Source organism: Vitis vinifera, chromosome 14, assembly GCF_030704535.1.
Source record: "Vitis vinifera cultivar Pinot Noir 40024 chromosome 14, ASM3070453v1".
Classification (NCBI taxonomy): domain Eukaryota; kingdom Viridiplantae; phylum Streptophyta; class Magnoliopsida; order Vitales; family Vitaceae; genus Vitis; species Vitis vinifera.
In genome coordinates, this window is record NC_081818.1 from 5,273,808 (window position 1) to 5,301,600 (window position 27,793).

A 27,793-nucleotide genomic window follows, 5' to 3' on the forward strand; every position below is an offset into this window, starting at 1 on the left:
TTTTATCATTGTGCAAGACCACACACTTAACAAACAATTTTATTAGGGATATAACAATGAACAAAACAAAATGCATATGAAAATTTAACATGTGCTTGAATAAATAAATTCTATCAAATGAAGGAAATGATTAAAGGAAACATCATTGACAATTTCTCAAACATCATTAATAATTTCTCTTTCAAAGGCTGCATTTGTACTTCATCTCAAATAGAGCAGAAAATAAAGGAAATCCAATGTACCTAAAAAAAATGATAAGAACAAAAGAAAATGATATCATTTAAATATAAATAACGTAAAAATTAGCAATAGTATTTATAAAATATATTATGAAGAACCAAAACATATTCTTAGTTATGGTCCACCTCCATCCTATTAATATTTAATATTTTTTAAAATTAAAATTTCTTTAATCTTGTTTTTCAATTCCTTTATATTTGTTTATTATTCATTTGTATATTATTTGAAAACAATTTTTTTTATTAATTTAAGAAATTTATTATTACATGTTAATAGTAAACATACAAAATATTATTCTTTATTTGATATTCATCTTGAAAGGTATACTTATCATAGATTTATATTATATCATTTGCATACTATACTAATTTGAATTAGCCAAGGTTTTTTTCATTATAAAAAGGTGTATTATTTAGTTAAATTAGATGAAAATAAAGGAAGTTAATTATTATGAATGTAAAAGGATAGAATATTTACAATTTTTTTAATCTATTAAAAATAAATCCTATAATTTTTTTTAATGAGGGTGATTTGACTGTATTTTGAAAGAATGATAGTTAATCTCTTATATGAAATATATTTAAAATTAAATTTTGAATTAATTTAATAATTTGTTATTAAAAATTGATATAATCTTCATACTTTTTTATTTTTATAGAATATTTCTATCAATAATTTAAATAAAAAAATAGTATAAGAAGAAATAAAAAGTATGGGAGAGAAAAATAAAAAGTATGGGAAAAAACTAACCTTCTCACAAAAGAGTATTGCATCTTCCGCAGGTCTTCCATACTACAATCAATGATATGTAGTTCTTGAAGGTTTTGAATATTCATGAGTGTCATAAGAGAGGAAATATGTTTCATCCTATCATTCCCATCTTCAATCCATCTTAGCCTAGGCAAGTTCTTCAATTTCAAGGTTTCTAACTTTGAGAGGATCTCAACATTTCCATCAATTTCTTGAAGAACAATCACATGCTCTAGGAGTTCACAATCTTGCTCATCTATCTTTTTAAAATTCTGGAAGTTGTGTATCAAAAGAGCTGGGACAAGATTGAGTAGACATGGACATTCCTACACCCTTAAGATCCGTAGATTGAAGAAAGATTCAACTTGGGCACATCATAGAGTATCAACTTCTCTATCTTAGGGAATGAAACCTATAACATGATACATGACATCATCAATTGGAAAGTTATAATAAATATAAATATATTTCTTAAATATAATTCATCAGCTTAAGATTATTCACATGTTTACTTTAATTATATTTATAAAAAAAATGAAAGGATGAGGGATTCTCATGCGGATGTCACAAATTATTTTTACTCATATAAATAATTTCTTATTTTAAATCATATACATTCTTTTATTTTTCTCTCATTAATAAATTCTTGTGAATGCCTTTTTTAAATTTCCTTTTTCTTTTAAAAGATTTTGATGATTTCACTCTTAAATTTATTTTGTATATATTCCTATTAACTTGACTTTTTTTTCTTATTTAAAGTAAAATTATACTTATAATTTTTCGTTATTTAAATACTCATTCCTATTAATATTTAATGTGTTTAAAATTAAAATTTCTTTTAACCTTATTAGTTTTTCAACTCCTTCATGTTTTATATATTATTTTTATTTATTATTATTATTAAAAGTGAAATGTTCAAATAATTTTAACATGGTGGAGTTTGGAAAGTGCTTGTGGGCCTACCCTAGTTTTTCTTTTGACTTATATCAATATAAAGTGGTGCAAAAAATAATAATAATAATAATAATAATAATAATAAAACCAATGAAATTGGCTAATAAGCTTTAACATACCTTATGACTGAAAAATGAGTTTTCCGACCTTGCATTTGTACTCAAAGATGTGGAAGATGTTGTTTCTAACTCGGAACTGAAGTTGATGAGCTGTGGTAGTCCCTTGAGTATCAAGGATCGCAATTTTGGGAATAGTTGCAAGTTGGTCCCAGCATGTCCATCTTCTTTTATTTCTGACTCCCTTTCATATGCGATTATTTGTTGCATGGCTTTGCAGTATTCTATTGTCATTTCTTCAAGTTGGGAAAGGCCTCTAGCCGTGGAGAGCAAAAGGAGAAATTTCAATTTAGGACAAAAAAGCACTTTTAGAGTTTTTAAGTTACCAAAAGACCCTATTGGAATTGGGCCATGCCATACTTCTTCCAAATTTTTCAGAGACCTAAGAATCAATGACTCCAATAGAGGAAAGGCACCATGTTGCAGAAACCATTGATTCTTTGAATCCATGATGTATTGAATCTCAGGACTATAACCAACTTCGAGATGCTTTAGTTCAAGGAAACTCTCCCTATCTGATGGGTGAAGAACATATTTAGTACCACTTAATTTCATGAACTTTAGTTCTTCACTTCTCTCCAACAACTTGCTCATTCCATCCCCCAAATGTAAGCTTCTATTGACTTTCTCGAGGTTCAATGCTCTTTTGGTTCTCAACCTCCACCGAGTACCTATAGATATCGCATATCTTGTCAAGTTCTCAAATAGAATGTCTTTTGGGAGCAACTTGGCATCTGGTATATATATCTCTAAAGTTGTCAAATGAGACAAATGATTTAGCTCGGATAAGCAAGCATTGCTTTCACCTTCAGTTACCCATTGAGTAAAGCTAGATTTCATGTACAAACATTCTAATTGAGACAAACTTGATAAGATATTTCGTGGAATTACTTCAAGCTTCTCACAATCATTCAAATCCAACAGCCTTAGATTGGTCAATCGCGACATTTCATTAGGCAATTGTTGGATTGTAGAACCCATCAAGCTAAGAACTTCTAGTTTTGTTAGCTTTCCAATTAGAGCAATGTCTTCCAACTTGCACCCATCTAGACGCAATGTTTGGAGATTTGTAAGGGAATCAAGTGATGAAGGTAGCGTTGTAAAATGCGTTTTGGGCAAATCTAAAACTTCGAGTTTTTTCATCCCTTTGAAAAATGTGTTCGGGATATTCAAGGAAGGATTGTTGTTATGCAATTGGAAAAATTGAAGGTCCGGACATACCAACCCTTGAGGAAGCTCATGCACAGCTTTGCAATGCAAAGAGATGAAAGCGCACCTTTTGGATTCATCAGTCTCTGACCATTCTTCCAATCCAACATCTTCTCTGACTACAAATGGATGAGGATCCTTGGATGCAATTGCTCTGGCAACTTCACGAACAACACTATGCATCCTCACAAACTTGTTATCAGCATCCATGAAAAGCGAACTTGAAGCTCTTTCTTCATCAAACTTGTTTCTATCTTCATGACTGTCAAGTAACAAGCCTGAGGCTTTGAGGAAATCCACCAATGCAAGTAGCCTATTTCTTGCTTGCTCCAATGAGTCGATGCGATCAAACAAATCCAGACCCATACCATATCGTAACAAGAGATCCAATGAAATATCACCATAGTCCAGCATCCCACAAAGTAAGAACAATGACTTAACGTCATCACCCTTCAAATGGGTGTAGCTCCACTCCAGACATGAGTAAACCTTCTTATCCACTGCTCTAATGTTTGTTGGTGCACAACTCCTAAGTTGTTCCAAGGCATTCTTCCATACAACCATGGTCTCATCTTTTAATGCCTCGGCAATTATTACAATTGCAATTGGTAGACCCTCACATTCTTCAACTACTTGAATGGCTATGCGTCGCAGTTCAAGATTCTCCTCCATGGAATCACCTGCTGTCTTCTTAAACAAACTCCAAGCTTCTTCTAGTGGTAAATATTCCACTGGAAAACAAATTTGTGCGCCCAAGCCTTTGCATAATAGGTCTCTATCTCTCGAAGCCAACACTATTTTGCATTGCGTCCAAATATCATCTTTAGAAGGAATTCCGACTTGCTCCAAATCAACTTCCGTCCAAATATCATCTAAGATAATAAGGATCTTCTCTTCCTTCAGTAACTGCTTCAGTTCATCCGCATTGCGCTTCCAAGGTGGTAGGCCCAACGCTTCTGCAATTTTTTGTCGAAGTGTTTCCAAGCCTGAAATGGAGGATAAATCCACATAGGCTTGTCTGGTGAACAACCGTTGTTGCTTAGCTTGTTGAGCCACTTGTTTCAGCAGTGTTGTTTTGCCCACACCGGCCATGCCCCATACTCCAATCAAGTTGATATTGTGGTCTCTTAAGGCATCCATAATATCGTTCAGAGTGGAGGCTCTTGATTCAAGGAATGAAGCCTGTAGCAAAAACACAAGATAAGGCATCAATTGGAAAGTTGTGATGATAGGAGGCATAAACATATTTCTTAAATATAATTCAATTCAATTCTGAAATAGTCTCTCGCATGTTCACTTCTAATACATTATAAAATTTTCATTAGTGAAAGAAAAAGTAATTATCATTATAAACATTTTCCCAAAAAATCAAATAACTATTATAATATTAATATCCTTTATGAAATACAATTCAAATGGGTTTCTTAACAAACAGTAAATAAAGTATGAATAATGAAAAAAATTAATAAAAAAAAAATACAAAATCACAAAGCTTTCATGATCAATACAAAGAAAAAACTTTTAACTTTTCTTTTTAAAAAATGTTACTTTTATTTTGATATTAACAAAAAAATAACACATAATTTTCTTTTAAAAAAAAGAGTAAAAGAGAAAAACTATTCATATTAAAAAGGATGTATATGTAAAAAATAATATTCAAGATTGTATTTTTATATTTTAAAAAATAAATTTTATTATTTTAAAAGAATAATAATTACTCTCCTTATAAGGAATAAAGTATGAGTTACTCTTTTTATTTTTAAAAATAAAAAATTACAAAAAAATTCTTTTTGAAGGTTTTGTAAAATAGATGTTAACAACAAAACAACACATTTTTTTTTTTCCAAAGAAAAAGAGTAAAAGAGGAAAAAAAAAAGTCCAAATTAAAAAAATGTACATGTAGTATTTCCACATACTATATATATATATAGCTATTTATTAATTTTATAATATATTTTCCACGTCTCCATGCTCTCCTCTACTATTCTCTATATGTATTTTGCCATTGAATTTTTAATTTTTTAAGAGGGAAAATATATTCTGTTACTTCATTTTGAAGAATTGTTTTGTCTTTAATGGATTATATCCATCAATTGGAAATTTGGGATAGAACATTTTGGGGAACTCCGGTAAATCAAGCATTAAAAATCGCCTAAACATAGAGAATTTATTGGGCCCCTCATAATACCCTTATGTTCTTTTATTATTATTTTCCGTTAAAACTAACAGAAAAGAGGGATGACTAAAACAAGGTCAGGCAAACAGGCCAACTACAGTGCCAGCAAAGCAGTAGAAAATGGAAATAGGATATATAGTTTTGGGAAGAGGTGACATCTAGACAACTACTTGCTTTTTGTTTCATACACACATTTCATATATTAAAATTACCCAATATTTCCGAGTGAAAATCTCTAGACTTGATTTATAACAAAAAAAAAAATTTCAAAATTATTTTGACATAACTGGGATTAAATATTTGATTTTTTTTTTTTTTCTAAGAAGTCGAATAATTTAAATGGGGTTTCATACAAAAAATTAAATAAAGTATAAATAATTAAAAATTAATCAAAACATGCAAAATAAAATATAAAATTACAAAACTTACATAATTGATACAAAGAAAAAGTTCATAACTTTGTTTTTAAAAAAATATTACATTTATTTTGATGTTAACAACAAAATAACACATAATATTTAAAAAAAAAACAAGAGTAAAAGGAGAAATGAGGTTCAAATTAAAAAGGACGTATATATATAATTTATATGCAATAAATAATATCTAGGATTGTATTTTTATATTTTTTAAATGTTAAAATAAAGATAATAAAGGTAATTTGGTTGTTATTTTAAAAGAATGGTAGTTTAATATTTTAAGAATGTCGTGTATAACGGAAAAAAGAAAAAGAGAGAGACAACTAACCTTTTCATTGAAGAGCACTTCATCATTAGTAGAAGTATTGACACCTCTCATGTCTTTCATCCCACAATCAATGATACGCAACTCTTTGATATTGTGAAAATTCTTGAACATTGAAGAAGACAAAATTAATTGAGGTAGTTTCTCAACCTTTAGGAATTTTAACTTTGGGAGGATCCCAAAATCTATCTCCTCCAATTTTGGAAGACTTTTTAGAACTATCTCCTCCAAATTAGGAGAAAGTGAAACCTACATAAAAAACACAATATAATACATGACATCATCAATTGTAAAATTATAATAAATATAAAAATATTGGGTCAATATTGGAAAATATATTATTTTACCTCATTTTGAAGAATTGTTCTATCTTTATTGAATTATATCCATCAATTGGAGAATTATGATAGAATATTTTGGGGAAACTCCAGTAAATCAAGGATTAAAAATCACCTTAACATAGAAAATTTATTGTGCCAGCATAATACCCTTATATTTTTTTTATTATTTTTTTCTATTAAAAATAACAGAAAAGAGGGACGACCAGAACAAGGTTAGGGTGAGAGGCCAAGTGCAGTGCCAACATGGAAATAGGGTATTTACTATTTAGTTTTGGGAAGAGGTGACATCTAAGACAACTGGTTCCTTTCTGTTTCATCTAGCATATGCACATTACATATATTAAAACTACCCAATATTTTCGGGTGAAAATCTCTCGACTTGATTTATAAAAAAAAAAATTTTCAAAATTATTTTTACGTAACTAGCTTTAAAATATTTGAAATTTTTTTATTATTTTCTTTTATTTTTAAATATAAAAGGATTAAAATTTAGTTTATTTAACATAAAAGGATTGGTGATTAAAACTAATATTTCTAATATCTTATTTGATGACAATTTTTTTATTTTATAAAAATTAAAATACTATTTAAGCAAAAAAATTATTTTGTAAAATTAAAATAACATATAAATAAATAAATTATCAATAATTACTTAACTTATTAATATTATTGACAAAACCTTTATCTAATAAATGCATATAAGAAGATTGAATTAAACATAACAGAGCATGATAAATTTAAATAAAAAAATGTCAAATCATTTTATTTTGAAAATTTTTATTATTGTAAGAAGGTAGGAGATGTACTTAAAATAAAACAAAATTTAAATTTTAGAGCACAATAAAAAAAAACATATATTTTTTTTGGTTTTTTCATTTGTTAGATATAAAGTAATTTTTATTGTAAACAATTTTCCAAAAAATCAAACAACTTGAGAAGACTTTCTAGAGCCAACTCTTCCAAATTAGGAGAGAATGAAATCTATATGAGAAACACAAAATACAATACATGGCATCATCAATTGTAAAAGTATAGTAAACATAAAAATATTGGGTTAATATAATTCATTAACTCTCAAATCATATACAAACTTTAATAATTTTCTTTTAAAATTTATTTTTCCTATTAAAAATTTCAATAATTTCAGTTTTAAATCCATTGCTATATTTATTTCTATTAACACTTAACCTTTTTTTTTTATTTAAATTAGAATGAAATTTACAATGTTTCCTTTTTGTTATGTTTTATATATTAATATTTAATGTTTTTAAAATTAAAAATTCCCTTTTTAACTTTATTCTTGTTTTCAACTCCTTTATATTTTATTTTTTATTCACTAATTCTTTTTTTTTTTGAAACTAAATAATAAAATTATTAACTTTGATGGTTATTTTAAGTCAAGATTAATTAGTCTTCTTATATGAAATAAAATATGTTTTGCTATTTTTTATTTTTATCTAACATCTTAACCCAATTTTTCCAAAAGTTATTAATTTTAACTCTTCTAAAATTTAAATAAAATATTATTATTTGAATTAAATTTTTACTAGTTCTCTTTTCTAATTCATTGCAATATTTCTTTCAATTAGTAACTATTTTTTTTCCTTTCTAAATTAAAATAATAACTACCATTTTTCCTTATTTTTATATTATTTCTATTAACATTTATCCTTTTTAAATTAATTTTTCACTTTAAAATTTTGTTTTTTTTCAACTCATTTGTAATTTACTTATTATTCACAATTTTTATTATTTAAAATTAAATTAATAAAATTATTGTTCAAGATTAATGTATTCTTCTCATACTTTCTTTTTAAAAATATTTTTATAATATATCTCCCTAAATATTTCAAGTAGTATAAGAAAAAACAAAAAATATGGGAAAAAACTAACCTTAGACAAAAGACATCCATGTAGTTCCTCTAACTTCAAGATTTTTAACTCGGGGAGGATCCCAACATCCATCTCTATCAAATTGGGAAGGTTTTTTAGAACCAACTCCTCTAAATTAGGAGAGAATGAAACCTACATGAAAAACACAATATATGATACATGATATCATCAATTGTAAAAATGTGATAAACTCAAAAATAATAGATCAATATAATTCATTTACTCTCAAATCATATGCAAATTTTAATAATTTCCTTTTCAAATTTATTTTTTCTATTAAAAATTTCAATAATTTCACTTTTAAATTTATTGTTATATTTATTTCTTCTAACAATTTAACTTTTTTTATTTAAATTAAAATGAAATTTACTATGTTTCCTTTTTATTATGTTTTTTTATATTAATACTTAATGTTTTTAAAATTAAAAATTCCTCTTTTAACTTTATTCTTGTTTTCAATTCCTTTATTTTTTTTATTTATGATCCATTAGTTATTCTTTTTACAATATAATGGAGTAAGCGCATTGAATTTTTAATTTTTTTGAAAGAGAAAATATATTCTTTTAGCTCATTTTGAAGAATGGTTTCATCTTTAACGAATTATATCCATCGATAGAATATTTAGGGGAAACTCTAGTAAATCAAGGATTACAAATCGCCTAAACATAGAGAAGTTATTGGGCCTGCCTAATACCCTTAATTTTTTTTATATATATTATTTTCTGTTAAAACTAACAGAAAAAAGGAATGACTAGGACAAGATCAGGCGAGAGGCCCAAAAAATCAAACAATTGTTATAAAATTAATATCTTTCAATAAATATAATTTAAATGGGGTTTATACAAAACATTAAATAAAGTATAAATATTTAAAAAATTAATCAAAACAGACAAAACAAAATATAAAATTACAAAACTTACATCATTGATACAAAGAAAAAGTTTAGAACTTTGTCTTTTGAAAAATATTACGTTTATTTTGATGTTAGCAACAAAATAACACAAGTTTTTCAAAAAAAATAAAAAGAAAAACAAGAGTAAAGGAGAAATGACATCCAAATTAAAAAGGATGTATATATATATAATTTCTATGTAATAAACAATACCTAGGATTGTATTTTTATTTTTTTTAAATGTTAAAATAAGGATAATAAAGATAATTTGAATGTTATTTTAAAAGAATGGTAGTTTAAGATTTAACCTTTTCATTGGAGAACACTACATCATTACTAGGAGTATTGACATCTTCCCCGTCTTCCATCCCACAATCAATGATATGTAGCTTTTGGAGATTGTGAAAATTCTTGAACATGGAAGCAACCGTAAGTCTTAGCCTGGGTAGTTTCTCTAACTTCAGAATTTTTAACTTTAAGAAGATCCCAATATCCATCTCCTTCAACTTGGAAAGTCTTTCTAAAACCAACTCCTCCAAATTAGGAGAGAATGAAACCTACATGAGAAACACAATATATAATACATGATATCATCAATTGTAAAAATATGATAAACACAAAAATAATAGGTCAATATAATTCATTCACTCTAAATCATATGAAAATTTTAATAATTTCCTTTTCAAATTTATTTTTTCTATTAAAAATTTCAATAATTTCACTTTTAAATTCATTGTTATATTTATTTCTACTAACAATTTAACTTTTTTTTTATATTATTTAAATTAGAATGAAATTTACTATGTTTTCCTTTTTATTATGTTTTTTTATATTAATACTTAATGTTTTTAAAATTAAAAATTCCTTTTTTAACTTTATTCTTGTTTCAAGTCCTTTATATTTTATTTTAGATCCACTAGTTATGTTTCTATTTTTTGAAACTAAATAATAAAATTATTAACTTTGATGGTTATTTTAAAATCAAGATTAATTAGTCTCCTTATATGAAATAAAATATGTTTTAATTAGTCTCCTTGTATCAAATAAAATATATTTTACTCTTTTGATTTTCAAAAGTAAAAAGTTAGTCATAAATTTGAAAATATTTTAATCATCTAACATCTTACCCCAATTTTCCCAAATCTTATTAATTTTAACTATTCTAAAATTTAAATAAAATATTATTATCTGAATTAAATTTTCACTAATTCTCCTTTCTAATTCATTGCAATATTTCTTTCAATTAGTACCTAATTTTTATCCTTTCTAAATTAAAATAATAACTACCATTTTTCCTTATTTCCATATTATTTCTATTAACATTTATCCTTTTTAAATTAATTTTTCATTTTTCATTTTATTTTTTTCAACTCATTTGTAATTTACTTTTTATTCCCAATTTTTATTATTTAAAATTAAATTTTAAATTAATTTAATAAAATTATTATTAAAGATCAATGTACTCTTTTTCATATTTTTAAAAAAAATTATTTTTATCATATATCTCCCTAAATATTTCAAGTAGTATAAGGAAAAATAAAAAGAAATCAGAAAAAACTAACTGCTTGACAAACAATCATTCATTTTGTTTCATCTATCATAATATATAATTTTATTATTTTTATTTTTAAAAATAAATGATAAAATTATTATTAATGATTAATGTAAATATAAAGTTAATAATATTATCAACTCTCACCATTATTTTAAAATGAAGATTAATTAGTTTCCTTATATAAAATAAAATATATTCTACGGTTTTTTATTTTTCAAAAGTAAAAAATTAGTCATAAAATTTAAAATATTTTAATCATCTAACATCTTACCCTATTTTTTCCAAATATAATTCATTTTAAATATTCTAATATTTAAATAAAATATTATTATTTGAATAAAATTTTCACTAATTCTCATTTCCAATTCATTGCAACTTTTATTCCAATTACACCTAATTTTTTCCTTTCTAAATTAAAATAATACCAACCATTTTTTTCTTATTCTTATATTATTTATATTAACATTTACTATTAAAATTAAAATTTCACTTTAAATTTTTTTTTTTTCGGCTCCTTTATAATTCACTTACTATTCACCATTTTTATTAAAATTAATTTAATGATAAACTAAAATTGATTTAATTTAATTATAATTTTGTGATAAAAAAATATAGAGAATTAGTTGTTGAAGAAACCAAATAAAATAAATTTCTCCCTTTTTTCATTTCATTATAATAAATAATTGTAAAGAAAAAAATATTAAAAAATGAAGATCCATTTTTTAATTTTATTTTCATTATTTTCCCTCCAAAATATTATTTTCAATTTCCTTATAAAGCTTTTAAAACATATAACTACCAATTTTTTCCTAAAAGCCTCACCTTAATTTAGGCCCTCACGGAAATATACACATAATTTATATCCAACATATGAATGAGAAAGCAAACATGTAAATTGTGGAGAAATGACTCAAACCTATGACCTCCTACCAAACTAAGTTTTGATACCAAGTTGAACTACTAATTAGATGTTTTTTGAATAAATTAAAAAGAAAAACCTTTTTAACATACTAAAATTACCCATAATGGAAATATCTTATGGATGAAATTTACAATTTAATTAAAAAAATTCAAATTTATGTTTTCAATAATAAAAAAATAAAAAAAATCTTAAATTTTGAAAAAAAAAATTGTAAAATTAATAAAAACAAACAAATCATCAAAGAACTAAGTAATTTTATCCTTGCATAGGAGAAAAAGATTATTTAAAAAAGAATTTTAAAATATCATTAAAAAATATTATAACCTAAAAAAAAAAAAAAAATTGGGTAATAGGGTTGGTCAAAGGCCTAGCCTTTCCCTCATCTTCCTTCTTATCTAGATCTTCAATTATAATATACCTACAAAACACTTACCCCTTATTTTTAATCTAAAAGAGCTTCAGATTTTCTCTATATATTTTTTTCACTTATAATCTTATTTTCAATGACATTCTTCATTTTAATATAAACAAAAATAAAACTTTAACAAATTTTTTCTTACTCATCTTTCCAATTGAGATAATCAACCAAAAATATGTCCCAACAATGTATTAAAAAAATTATAATGAGTATTCAAAGTTTATAACATTCTCTTCAATGGAGGTTGTCTATTGTTATCATAAATGTTAGACCTCCTTTTTCTTTTCTTCAAGAACTTATGGGAGTTTTCAAAATATGAAATTTCATTCTTAAAAAAATAGAAGATATTTTTATTAAGAGTAATTCTAACATTTAAAAAAATGGGAGAGCATTTTTATATATATAATTAATTTAGAGAGAATTTTAATTTGATAAGTTGTAAAATAATCCGTTCATGCTCTTCTAGACATAATTTGCCCTTCTGTTAGAGATATCATTTATTATTTTTATATTATTTGAAATTAAATTTTAATGTAATTTAAGAAATTTATTATTAAATCTTAATACTAAATATATAAAATATTATTCTTTTTTAGCATTCATCTTAAAAGTTATATTTATTATAAACTTATGCTATATCACTTAAAAACCATACTAATTTGATCATAAATATCTATATCATTCACAAACCACACTAATTTAATCATAACATTAATTCGATCATATATAGTATTATGTATTATTTATAATTTTATCATTCTTTAAAGTTATATCCTAAATTTTCATATTTTAATTTTTTTTACCAATATTTTCATTAATATGAATATTTTAATCAATATTTCAAGTTTTTTTTCTTTATAAAAAAGGTGTACTATTTAGTTCAATTACATAAAAAAAAGGTTAATTATTAAGAGAAAGAGATAGAAATAAATAAATAAACAAAATGGAGATTCATTTTTGTCTTCATTTTGCATCTAAAAATAATTAAATTCAATTTTCGCTTGATTAATTTGTTCTTATCAAGCCTTTTCAATTTATTTATAAAACTTATAAAATACTAACAATTAATAATATTTCAAGGTTTTTATTTTACTAGATTCTCTTCTCATCTTTATGTTATCTCCATTTAACAAAATTTTTATAAAAAGTATTTTCAGAAAATCGGAATCAAAATATTTGAAAAACATGATTACTTTTTTATTTATTAAATTTAAAAATATTAAAATCTTTTTTATTTAATGCAAAAAGACTTTTATTAAAACTTATATTTACGGTGTTTTATTTCATAGTAATTTTTTATTTTATAAAAAGTAAAATACATTTATATAAATATATAAATTATCAATTATTAGTTGGCCTATACATATATGTATATATATATATACTCATTAGTTAAATAAAAAATCATTTTCTTTCTAAACAATTTCCCTAAAAATCAAGCAACTAGTACATCATAAATACCTTTTAAGAAATATAATTTAACTAAGGTTTTAGAAGTAAATAAATAAAATACAAAAAATTCAAAGTAAATATAAAATTACAAAATGTATACCATGAGTAAAAAGTTCTTGGATTTGCTTTTTAAAATTAGAGAAATTACATTAATTTTAACCTAAAACTAAAATAACACATAAATTAAAGAAAAGTAAAGGAGAAAGGACATCTAAATAAATAAAAAATATAGGTACATGCCTATATAACAATATTCACAATTGTTTTATTTTTATTTTTTAAAATTTTATGAAAGAAGGGTAATTAGTTTCCTTATATGAAGTAAATTATGTTCCACTATTTTTATTTTTCAACCATAAAAATTAATAATAATTTTTCAAATATATTAACCATCTTACACATTACCCAAGTTTTTTGAAATATTATTTATTTTAAATATTCTTAAATTTAGATAAAATATTAGGAGTCTATATTATAGATATTCTCATACTAAATTACTTTTATTTATATCTAATTATTTATTACTCTATATTAAATCATACACACTTCTTAATTATTTCTTATAAATAAATTCTACTAAATACTTTATAAAATTTATTTTTTTAATTAAAAATTCCTCTAATTTTCATTTGCAATTCCTTGCAATATTTATTCCAACTAGCCCCAATTTTTTTCTTTTAAATTAAATAATACTTACCATGTTTCCTTATTTTATATTATTTCTAGTCATATTTATTGCTTTTAAAATTCACATTTTGGTATTATGTTTATTCTTTTTTCAACTCCTTTATAATTTAATTATTATTCACCATATTTTATTATCTAAAATTAAATTTTAAATTAATTTGATAAATCTATTATTAAAGATTAATATAATGTTCTCATAATTTTTTATTATTTTAATGGAATATCTTTTTCAATATTTCCCAAAATAGTATAAGGAAAAATAAAAAAATATGGGAGAAAATTAACCTTTCCATCGAAGAGCACTACATCTTCCATAGGAGTATTGATATGTCCCTCATCTTCAACTTGGTTCCCACAATTTGTGATGGATAGGAATTTAAGGTTGTGAAAAGCCGTGGAAGAAGAGAAACGACACCTCACGCTATCATTCTTGTCATCATCCTCATTGCATACAACACGCCTCAACTTAGGTAGTGCCTCTAACCGTAATGATTCTAACCTTGGGAGAATCCTAATATTTCCATCAAGTCCTTGAAAATCAAACACATGTTTTAGGACTTCACAGTTATCCACGACCATCTCTTTCAAATTGTCCAAACTCTGTATCAAATGAGATGGAATAAGATTGAGTAGGCCTGGACAATTGTATACTTTTAGGATTTGCAAATTGTGGAAGGACACGAGTGGAAGTTGGTGATGCCATATCTCCCTCAATTTGGGAAGATCATGAAGTATCAACTTCTCCAAATTAGGGAATGAAACCTGAAATATAATACATGACATCATCAATTAGAAAGTTGTGATTAACATGAATATGTTACTTTCTTTAAATATAATTCATCATCTTACAAATATTCACATATTCACTTTAGTTATGTTTTATGTTTTAAAAATCTAAAACAATCAAGGAGGACTAAAAAAAATCATGTGAAAATCTTGGAAAATATTAGGAGTCTATATTATAGATATTCTCATACTAAATTACTTTTATTTATATCTAATCATATATTACTCTATATTAAATCATATACACTTTTGAGTTATTTCTTATAAATAAATTCTACTAAATACTTTATAAAATTTATTTTTTCAATTAAAAATTCCTCTAATTTTCCTTTGCAATTCCTTGCAATATTTATTCCAACTAGCACCAATTTTTTCCTTTTAAATTAAATAATACTTACCATGTTTCCTTATTTTATATTATTTCTATTCATATTTATTGCTTTTAAAATTCACATTTTGGTATTATGTTTATTCTTTTTTCAACTCTTTTATAATTTAATTATTATTCACCATATTTTATTATCTAAAATTAAATTTTAAATTAATTTGATAAATCTATTATTAAAGATTAATATAATGTTCTCATAATTTTTTATTATTTTAATGGAATATCTTTTTCAATATTTCCCAAAATAGTATAAGGAAAAATAAAAAAATATGAGAGAAAACGAACCTTTCCATCAAAGAGCACTACATCTTCCTTAGGAGTACTGATATGTTCCTCATCTTCAACTTTGTACCCACAATATTTGATGTATAGGAATTTAAGGTTCTGAAAAGCCGTGGAAGAAAAGAAAAGACACCTCACGCTATCATTTTTGTCCTCATCCTCATTGCATACGACACGCCTCAACTTAGGTAGTTCATTTAACTTTAAGGATTCTAACCTTGGGAGAATCCTAATATTTCCATCAAGTCCTTGAAGATCAAACACATGTTTTAGGACTTCACAATTATCCACCTCTAATTTTTTCAAATTGTCGAATCTCTGTATCAAATGAGATGGAATAAGATTGAGTAGGCTTGGACAATTGTATACTTCTAGGATTTGCAAATTGTAAAAGGACTCAGGTGGATGTTGGTGATGCCATATCTCCCTCAATTTGGGAAGATAATGAAGTATCAACTTCTCCAAATTAGGGAATGAAACCTGAAATATAATACATGACATCATCAATTAGAAAGTTGTGATTAACATGAATATGTTCCTTTCTTTAAATATAATTCACCATCTTCCAAATATTCACATATTCACTTGAGTTATGTTTTATGTTTTAAAAATCTAAAACAATCAAGGAGGACTAAAAAAAATCATGTGAAAATCTTGGAAAATTTCACAAAAAATTAACTAGTTATCAATGGAGAATATATTGGCTCCACTTCCCACATAATATTAGTTATTTAGTGACGTGTTTTTCGTTATCTTTTTGTTAAAAGAACATAGGGATGACTACAATGGTGGCGAAGGTGTACTATTTATAAAAAGGGTATTTATGATATACTAGTTGATGAAATATGAATATTTTCATCAATTTTTCAATTTTTTTTTCTTTATAAAAAAGGTGTACTATTTAGTTCAATTACATAAAAAAAAATGTTAATTATTAAGAGAAAGAGATAGAAATAAAATAAATAAATAAACAAAGTGGAGATTCATTTTTGTCTTCATTTTGCATCTAGAAATAATTAAATCCAATTTTCCCTTGATTAATTTTTTCTTATCAAGCCTTTTCAATTTATTTATAAAACTTATAAAATACTAACAATTAATAATATTTCAAGGTTTTTATTTTACTAAATTCTCTTCTCATCTTTATGTTATCTCCATTTAACAAAAATTTTATAAAAAGTATTTTCAAAAAATTGGAATCAAAATATTTCAAAAGATGTGATTACTTTTTTATTTATTAAATTTAAAAAGATTAAAATCTGTTTTATTCAATGTAAAAATACTTTTATTAAAACTTATATTTACAGTGTTTTATTTCATAGTAATTTTTTATTTTACAAAAAGTAAAATACATTTATATAAATATATAAATTATCAATAATTAATTGGCCTACATATATATATACTCATTAGTTAAATAAAAAATCATTTTCTTTCTAAACAATTTCCCTAAAAATCAAGCAACTAGTATATCATAAATACCTTTTAAGAAATATAATTTAACTAAGGTTTTAGAAATAAATAAATAAAATACAAAAAAATTCAAAATAAATATAAAATTACAAAATGTATACCATGAGTAAAAAGTTCTTGGATTTGCTTTTTAAAATTAAAGAAATTACATTAATTTTAACCTAAAACTAAAATACCACATAAATTAAAGAAAAGTAAAGGAGAAAGGACATCTAAATAAAAAAAATATATATATAGGTACATGCCTACAAAACAATATTCACAATTGTTTTATTTTTATTTTTTAAAATTTTATGAAAGAAGGTTTATTAGTTTCCTTACATGAAGTAGATTATGTTTTACTATTTTTATTTTTCAACCATAAAAATTAATAATCATTTTTCAAATATTTTAACCATCTTACACGTTACCCCAGTTTTTTGAAATATTATTTATTTTAAATATTTTTAAATTTAGATAAAATATTAGGAGTCTATATTATAGATATTCTCATACTAAATTAATTTTATTTATATCTAATTATTTATTACTTTATATTAAATCATACACACTTCTTAATTATTTCTTATAAATAAATTCTACTAAATACTTTATAAAATTTATTTTTTCAATTAAAAATTCCTCCAATTTTCATTTGCAATTCCTTGCAATATTTATTCCAACTAGCACCAATTTTTTCCTTTTAAATTAAATAATACTTATTATATTTCCTTATTTTATATTATTTCTAGTCATATTTATTGCTTTTAAAATTCACATTTTGGTATTACGTTTATTCTTTTTTCAATTCCTTTATAATTTAATTATTATTCACCATATTTTATTATCTAAAATTAAATTTTAAATTAATTTGATAAATCTATTATTAAAGATTAATATAATGTTCTCATAATTTTTTATTATTTTAATGGAATATCTTTTTCAATATTTCCCAAAATAGTATAAGGAAAGATAAAAAAATATGAGAGAAAACGAACCTTTCCATCAAAGAGCACTACATCTTCCTTAGGAGTACTGATATCTTCTTCATCTTCAACTTTGTACCCACAATATTTGATGGATAGGAATTTAAGGTTCTGAAAAGTCGTGGAAGAAGAGAAAAGACACCTCACGCTATCATTTTTGTCCTCATCCTCATTGCATACGACACGCCTCAACTTAGGTAGTACATTTAACTTTAAGAATTCTAACCTTGGGAGAATCCTAATATTTCTATCAAGTCCTTGAAGATCAAACACATGTTTTAGGACTTCACAATTATTCACCTCTAATTCTTTCAAATTGTCGAATCTCTGTATCAAATGAGATGGAATAAGATTGAATAGGCCTTGACAATTCTGAACTTTTAAGATTTTCAAATTGTTGAAGGACCCAAGTGGAAGTTGGTGATGCCATATCTCCCTCAATTTGGGAAGATCATGAAGTATCAATTTCTCCAAATTAGGGAATGAAACCTGAAATATAATACATGACATCATCAATTAGAAAGTTGTGATTAACATGAATATGTTCCTTTCTTTAAATATAATTCATCATCTTCCAAATATTCACATATTCAATTTAGTTATGTTTTATGTTTTATGTTTTAAAAATCTAAAACAATCAAGAAGGACTAAAAAGAATCATGTGAAAATCTTGGAAAATTTCACAAAAAATTGATAAGTTATCAATGGAGAATATATTGGCTCCACTTCCCACATAATATTAGCTACTTAATGGTGTGTTTTTCGTTATCTTTTTGTTAAAAGAACATAGGGATGACTACAATGGTGGCGAAAGTGCAACCATGGATTACATAGATTCTTATACAACAAATTATTTTTATTCATAGCCATCATTTATTATTTTAAATCATATGAACTCTTTAATTTTTTTTTCCTATTAATAAATTCTAATGATTTCATTTTTTAAATTTGGCCTTTTCTTTTAAAAAATTGTATTTCACTCTTAAATTTATTCCGGTATGTTTTCCTATTAACCTCAAGTTTTCCTTATTAATTTTTTTTCCTTAGTTTTATATTCATTCCTATTAGTATTTAATTAATGTCTTTTAAAATTAAAATTCCTTTAACCTTATTCATTTTTCTACTCCTTTATATTTTTTTATTATTCATTATTTTTATATTATTTGAAATTAAAGTTTCAAATCATTTAATAAATTTATTATTAAAGACTAATACTAAGTATACAAAATATTATTCCTTTTTTAGTATTCATCTTGAAAATTATACTTATCATAAACTTCTGTTATATCACTCACAAATTATGTTAATTTAATCATACATATCTATATTATTCTCAAATTACACTAATTCAATTATAATATTAATGCAATCATATGATATTTATATATTATTTAAAATTTTATAATTTTCAAAGTTTTATTCATGTTTAACAATATTTCCATATTAAGATTTTCATCAATATTTGATAAAATGGAATCACCAAAGCTTTTTGGTTAGATAAAAATAAAGTTAATTATTAATGGATTTTATTACGTTATATTAATTATTAAAAATAAGGGAACTATTTAACAAATTTCAAACCAATGAGAATTAGATGTATTTAGCCAATAATTTAGAAGATGCAAGTGAAATTAACCCTAAATTTTATAAAAATAAAACAATTATTTTTTTCTCTTTTTCTTTCCTTTTTTTTAATTTATATGTTATTTTATTGTTACCATCAAAATTAAATTTGAGAACTTTTTATTGATAGTTTTTTCTTTGCATTCATGATTTATTTATTTCATATTTCTTAAAAAGTATTTATTTTATAATGGTTGTTTGAATTTTGGGAAATTATTTAGAAATTATTATTATCGTCGTCATCATCATCATCATCATCATCATTCACTTTATTATTTATAATATTAATATTAATATTAAAATATTGATATAAATATTTTTTGTTTTCAATAATAATAATAAAAATATAATACAATAATTATATTATTAAAGGTGATAATTAATATTAATACAATTATTGATAACATTTTACTAATAATAATAATAATAAATAAATAAAATAAAATATGTTATTAAAAATAAATAATAATAGTAATATTAAAAATATAGAAAATGAGGAAAGGAAAAAATAAAGAAAAAGACAAACTAATGGTATTTTTGCCTTTTTACTCTTTATGGAATTTTTAACAATTTACAATTATTTTCATCTTCCTTCTCAATTATATCACTTTCTCCGTCTTAAAGCTTAATTATCCTAAATCAATTTTTTAGAAGGAAAGTGAAGATAAAAATGAATCACCATTTTATTTATTTATTTATTTAAGTTTTCTTAAATAGACATACATTTTCATTTATAATCTTATTTCAATGACATTTTTCATTTTTATACAAACAAAAATTAAACTTTTATAACCAAATATTTCTCCCAACAATGTATTAAAAATTATAAAAGAACTTATGGAAGTCTTCAAAATATAAAATTTTCATTCTTAAAAAAATAGAAATATTTTTAAGGCTAATTTTGACATTAAAAAAAAAAAGGAGAAAGTCTCTTTATATATATATATATATATATATATATATATATATATATATATATATATATATATATTAATTTAGAGAGAATTTTATTTTGGTAAGTTTATAAAATTAATTTAAAAATAAAAAACACAAATAGTAATCCTTCCATGCTTTTCTAAACATAATTTCCTCGGGAATATCATTCATTATTTTTATATTATTTCAAATTAAATTTTAAAATAATTTAATAAATCTGTTATTAAATATTAATACCAAATATACAAAATATTATTCTTTTTATAGTATTCTTCTTGAAAGCCATGCTTATCATTACTTATGCTATATCATTTACAAACCATACTAATTTGATTTGATCATATATATCTATATTATTGACAAACCACACTAATTTAATCATAACATTAATTCAATCATAAGTATCCTTATATATTATTTATTATTTTATCTGTTTTATCTAAAATTCTCATATTTTTGTGTATTTTTACCAATAATTTCATAAATATGGATATTTTCATCAATATTTTAATAAAAGAGAATCACTAAGCTTTTTATCTTTGTAAAAAAATTGTACTATTTAGTTCAATTAGATTTAAAAAAAATAAAGTTAATTATTAAGGAAAAGAGATAGAATATTTCTTATTATGTTATAATAAATAATTGTAAAAAACAAAATCAAATAAATAAACAAAATGAAGATTCATTTTTGTCTTTATTTTCCTATCTTTCCTTATTAATCCTTTCAATTTATTTATAAAACTTATAAAATATTACTACAATTTTAAGATTTTTTTAATTCAAACTAGACTTTTTCCAAATTTCAAGTGCATCTTCAAATAAAATAATTTACTAAATTCTCTTCTCATCCTTATGTTATCTCCATTTAACAAACTTATAAGGTGCAATTAGAAAGTGCATGTGGACCTTACCCAATTTTTCTTTTGATATATTTATTAAAAAAAAGTAATATGAAAAAAAAAAAAACTATGGAAATTAGCTATTAATTAAACTTAAACATACCTGATAACTGAAAAATGGCATGTGGATATCAGGATTGCCTTGGGAACACATTCCTTGCGATGCCGTTTCCAAATTAGAGCCGAAGTAGTCAAAATTCATGAGCTCTGGTAGATCCCTAAGTTTCAAAAATTGTAATTTAGGGAGCAGTTGCAAGTCGGTCCCAACATGATCAACTTCTTTTATTTCGAACTCCCCTTCCCATGTGATTATTTGTTGCATGGCATTGCAATGTTTTATTGTCATTTCTTCCAGTTGGGAAAGGCCTCTGGAAAGTAAGAAGAGAAATTTCAATCCATGACATTCCTCCACATGTAAAGTTTTTAAGTTATCCAAAGACCTTGGGGGAATTGGGCCACGACATACTTCTTCCAAATTACTCAACTCTAGGTCTTCAGTTTTCTTCAACAACTTTCCAATTCCATCCCTTAAAAGTAAATCAACCTGTCTCAGCTTTAATTGTTTTGATGTTTTATACTTTCTTTCCCATGAATAAAAACTGCCATCAAATATTGCATATCTTGTCAAGTTCTCAAAGAACATGTCTTCTTTTGGTAGCAACTCGACAGCTGGCACTTGTATCTCTATAGTTGTCAAATGGCGCAAATGATTCAGCTCCGATAAACAAGCATTGCTTTCTCCATCACTAACTCCTTCAGCTGCCCATTGAGTAAAGCTCCGTTTCATGCACAAACATTCTAATCGAGACAGGCTTGATAAGATATTTCGTGGAATTACATCAAGCTCCCAACAATCGTTCAAATCCAACAACCTTAGATTCGTCAACTGCCCCATTTCACTAGGCAATTGTTGAATATCGGAACCCACCATGCTAAGAACTTGTAGTTTCTTTAGCTCTCCAATTAGAGCTATGTCTCCCAACTTGCACCTGTCTAGACGTAATGTTCGAAGATTTGGAAGGGAATGAAGCGTTGAAGGTAGTGTTGTGAAATGCATTTCAGACAAGTCTAAAACTTTGAGTAGGTTCATCCCTTCAAAAAATGTGTGTGGGATATTCAAGGTAGGACTGATGTTCTGCAATAGTAAAAATTGAAGTTCTGGACATACCAACCTGTGAGGAAGCTCATGCACATCTTCGCAATTTAAAGAGATGTATTTGGATCCATCAGTCTTTGACCATTCTTCATCATGTTCTCTAACTACAAATCGATGAGGATCCTTGGATGCAATATTTCTGGCAACGTCACGAACAACATCATGCATCCTGACAGACTTGTTATCAGCATCCATGAAAAGCAACCTTGAGGCTCCTCCAATACCGTTTCTATGATCTTCACCGTCGAGTAACAAGCTTGAGGCTTTGAGGGTTCTCACCAATGTAACTAGTTTATTTCTTGCTTTCTCCAATGAGTTGATGTGGTCAAACAAATCCAAACCCATCGCATACTGTAACAATTGATGCATTGAAATATCGCCATAGCTCAACCAACCACAAAGTAAGAACAATGACTTGACTTCATCACCTTTCAAATGGTCGTAGCTCCACTTCAGACATCCGTATACCTTGTCATCCACTCCGCTGATGTTTGTCGGTGCAGCACTCCTCAGTTCGTCCAAAGCATTCTCCCATATGGCCACACATTCACCTTTTAATGCATTTGCAATTGTTACAATTGCAATTGGTAGACCCCCACATTCGTTAACCACCTCAATTGCTATGTGTTGCAGTTTATCCCCCTCCACAGAATCACCTGCTGTCTTCTTAAATAAATTCCAAGCTTCTTTTTCTGGTAAATGTTGAAGTGGAAAACATTCTTTTGCGCCCATGTCTTTGCGTAATAGGTCTTCATTTCTAGAAGCCATCACTATTTTGCATCCTTTCTGGTCATCTTTAGAAGGAATTCCAACTTCCTCCAAACTAACTTCCTTCCAAATGTCATCTAAGATGATAAGGATCTTCTCTTTCTGCAGTCTCTGCTTCAGTTCAGCTGCTCTTGTGGATTCATCCTTCCCCTTAAATTCCAAGCCTAACATGTCTGCAATTTTTTGTTGAATTTTAGCAATTCCATCTTGAAGTTTTTCCGAATCTCGAGTCCAGGATACATCTACGTAGACTCGTGTGATGAACAGCTTCTCATCTTCAGCTAGTTGAGACACTTGTTTGACCAGCGTGGTTTTGCCCACACCGCCCATGCCCCATACCCCAATCTTGTTGATCTCATCAGCTCTTAATGCATCCATAACTTTGTTCACAGTCGAGGCTCTTGATTCAAAAGGTTCATAATTTTTAAAGGTTACATTCCGTAGAGGGACACAATATGCTACACCATCGGGGAATTTGCGGTCTTCTTGAACTTTATCAATAACCTGCGCCTTCTCGTATGCTTCCCTGCTTAGCAGGTACCGTGACTTGAGATTAGGACACCACCCATTGAAACAGCTCTTGGTTCTTTTCTTTTCATCTTCCATGAATTTCTTTGCCTCCCCTGTATTCTTGTCTGCCCGAGTCAGCCAGTCTTGAACAATAGGTCTGATTTCATCCCCTCTTCTAATAGCTTCATCAACAGTAATCTGAAGGTCATCCTTTGCAAGCCCCAACTCCTGAACCTTCTTGTTGAGATCATCCATGTGGCCGCCGTAGCAAAACAGATAACTAAGCTGGCGTCCAATTGGAGCAACCAAGTACTCTGAAACTTTTGCAGCAACGGCAATAATGATCTCTGTCATTTTGTCTCAGTTGGATTTTTTTTCTTTTTTTTTTTTGGTGTGTGTGTGGTTTTGTTGGGAAAACAGAAGGGAAATGATGAAAAAAAACAGAAACAAATGAAAGCAGGAGCAAAAGGAAACTAAAATAAGAGAGTGGAAGAAATGGAAGGAGCAGAGTATTTGTTCCAAGCAGAGAGACGCTCACCAACAGAATGAAAAGCAGAATCAGTAGCGAATATGAGTGAAGGTAGAAAAAATGTGTGACAAAACGAGAACAAAGGAAGTTGGTGTTTTGCAAGCAGATCCTGATGTGAGACCGAATGTGAAGAGTAGATTACCAAGCTATGAAGACAGATGGTGGTTTTTTTTTTTTTTGGGAATTTGGTTATGTTGGAAAACAGATGGGAAGTGAGAAAATAAGAGGAAATTAAGAAGAGGCCCGAGGAAATGAAAGGAGCAGAGTTTGGGTTCCAAACAGAGAGACGCTGAAGGAATCAGAGGTGAATGAGAGCTAAGTTAGGAATGGATGATAAAATGGAAAGAGGTAGTGAGTCGAAGAGATGGGGAAAGACAAAAGGATTAAGCAACAGCAACAATGAAGAGAGTGGTATTGCAATTAGGTGTGGAAAGGAGCAGACTACTTTTTAATTAAAGCAAAATGGAAATTGAATGAGATCGAGTGCATTTTCAAACCAAGACAAAAATATGCAGCCCAAGGGCTTCACACGGATCCCCTGTTGTTGTTATTATTATTATTATTATTATTATTATGGGACCCATGTATATGCAGTACAGATTAACGTGAATCAGTGAAAACAGCTGTAGCAATGAATGTGAGCTGTGAATGACTGCAAAACTTATTTGTATGATATGGGACGCCTTTGGTTGGATTTTTTACGAGGGTAGGATAGTTTTAAAAAATATCTTTTGGTAGAAAAATTAATTTTAAATTTATAAATAAGTAGAAAAAAATTACGATTAGTGACTTTAAATTCCAGCGTGTGTCATTCACCGGTTGCATGTGACTATATTATAACTCATTCAAGTTTCAGTCTCCTTGGGTTGTTAAATTATTTCCATTTTAATATCTTCTCTAACTATAAAAAATAATTACAATTTATTTATCATACATGTTTTAAGATATAATATATGCGAATCGTCCCACTTAGTTACTTAAATTCATTTTTGCCTTCAAGGTTTGGGCATATGATCTAATTTTAATATAATATTATAAAATGGATAAATCCCCATACAAGCTTCATTTAGAAAACAAACCTACAAAAACAATTATTATTATTTTATATTGTTTCATCAAGTTTATTAGTATTTTATAAATATTTTAAGATATTAATAATAATAACCTAAAATATTACATCATATAACTTATATCAAATTGGATATGTAATAAGTATGTTAAAAAAATAAAAATTAGATTGAACAACATCTCATATTAATTTTAATTTTTCTTTTAAAATAAGAATAAGTGATATTAAAACTCTATGAAAACTCTTTTAATTTTTTTCTCTTTTTTAAAAGTTTTGATGTCAAAAAGCTTAAAATTATTTCATAATTACTTTTTAAATTTGATAACAAAAAGTTAAGAATGAAGGTATAAAATTTGTTTGATATCTAATTTAATAAAAAGGAAATGCATAATCATCGCTCAACTCACCCGTATCCTGTTCTTATCAAACCAACAATGTGGGTGACATCAAATATTTCATAAAAAATAATTAAAAATTTATCATTTTTTTTATTTATGAAAATAACAAAACAAATTATAACCATCAAATATATTTAATATTTATAAAAATTAAAAGAATAAATAAAATTATTTATTTATATTTTAAATATTATAGAAATATTCCTTATCCATTAATTCTATTTAATCATATTGCTTTATATCAACATCTTTAAAATTCAATTAATTAATTATGTATTACTTTAATATAATATTTATTTGAAAATTTATATTTATATAAGTCTCAATCATTTAGAAGTGGATCAGTTTTACCAATATTGTGTTAACCGAAAATGCATTTAAATTTATAGAGGCAATAATTTTTTTTTTAAAGTAAATTAAGCAAAATGTGAGATTGACAATATAAATTAAAGGTGTAATATTAAATAATATATAATATTATTTAATATTTTAAATAATAATATATAACATCCCAATGCCTGAATTTTAAAAAATATATATTATATTATTTAAACATTTCTTCAAAATTAATTTCTCATTTTTTATTTTTTAAATCAAAATTTCAAAACTAATTTCGTAAATCATATTTGGTAATGTATTTTACTTTTTACTTTTAAATTTGATAAGAAAAAATTGAAAATAAAGGTATAAAATTTGTTTGATATCTAACAGGCCCTTAATTTATACAAATACTTTTGTAAATAATTTATTATTATTATTATTATTATTATAAATGGTTTTAAAGAGAAGCATTCTAATGATTACATGTTTGGCTTAAAAATGAATATTTAAATTAAAGCAAAATAGAAATTAAATGAGATTGAGTGTGAAATGTAAACTGAGTCACAAGACCCAGTCATATCATGCTTGCATTTTCAAACAATGACAAAAATCTTCAGCCTTTGATTCCTGTACACGAATTCCCTTTTGCAATACTGAAGAGGGCTTCCATTATTAACGTGAATCAGTGAAAACAGCTGTAGCTGTAGCAATGAAGAAAATAGAAAAAAATGAAACATGATGTGACCTCTGAATGGAGACATAATTTGAGGGATGTGGCTGTCATTCCATGTTCAAAACACCTCCATGTGATGTGACTCCCACAACCCAATTCATTAGTCAAATGTTGAGATATAAAAAAAAAATTATATCTTAATTTTAAAGATATAAATTAAATCTATTTAAATATATATATATATAGAATTTATTAATATATTCTATTTAAAAAAAGAAAGAAAGAAAGAAAGAAAGAAAGCAACGTATCAAGCTATAAAATTTGTTTCACTTCTATTTTTTGTTTTTTTTAACTTTTAAAATGGGAAATTATCACCTAATTTACCTATTTATTTATTTATTTACTAAACCAATAATAAGGGTGTCTCAATCTCAGCTATAATCATAAAAAAATTCAGAAAAAATAGCAAAATTTTATTTGATTTCCTTTTGATGAAAATGAAAAACAAAACTATAACCACCAATAAATGAATACAAATACGTGGCATGTAACTCACATGAAAGTGGGCTGTCAGTTTTCAATAACAAGGGCAAATATCTTTCCTTTACATGAACCATTCTTATATCTACAGAAAAGGGGCTCCCATCCATTATTACTCTCAATAAGGCACA

General features: G+C 25.5%; 2 protein-coding genes across 9 annotated transcripts in view; both read right to left on the bottom strand.

Annotated features, from left to right (window-relative positions):
* The window catches only part of LOC100251264 (uncharacterized), a 196,301-nt gene that overhangs the window by 54,282 nt on the left and 114,226 nt on the right, over positions 1–27,793 (bottom strand). The window lies entirely within an intron of this gene.
* On the bottom strand, positions 9–25,139 carry LOC104881432 (uncharacterized). 6 transcript variants are annotated; one of them, XR_009467567.1, is made up of 11 exons: positions 23,283–23,398; positions 21,802–23,205; positions 18,253–18,729; positions 15,806–16,282; positions 14,632–15,108; positions 9,621–9,869; positions 8,421–8,552; positions 6,190–6,435; positions 2,064–4,451; positions 991–1,402; positions 9–242 (listed from the first exon to the last, which is right to left on the bottom strand). XR_009467567.1 is itself a non-coding variant. In XM_059742429.1 (9 exons), the coding sequence occupies exons 1-9, from the start codon at positions 24,484–24,486 to the stop codon at positions 1,325–1,327; spliced, it is 7,209 nt and encodes a 2,402-aa protein (XP_059598412.1). In that variant the 5' UTR covers positions 24,487–25,138; the 3' UTR covers positions 967–1,324. The 6 variants fall into 6 exon arrangements, 1 of the variants encoding a protein (XP_059598412.1); XR_009467563.1 differs by having other exon boundaries at positions 21,802–25,138; XR_009467564.1 differs by lacking the exon at positions 8,421–8,552 and having other exon boundaries at positions 21,802–25,138.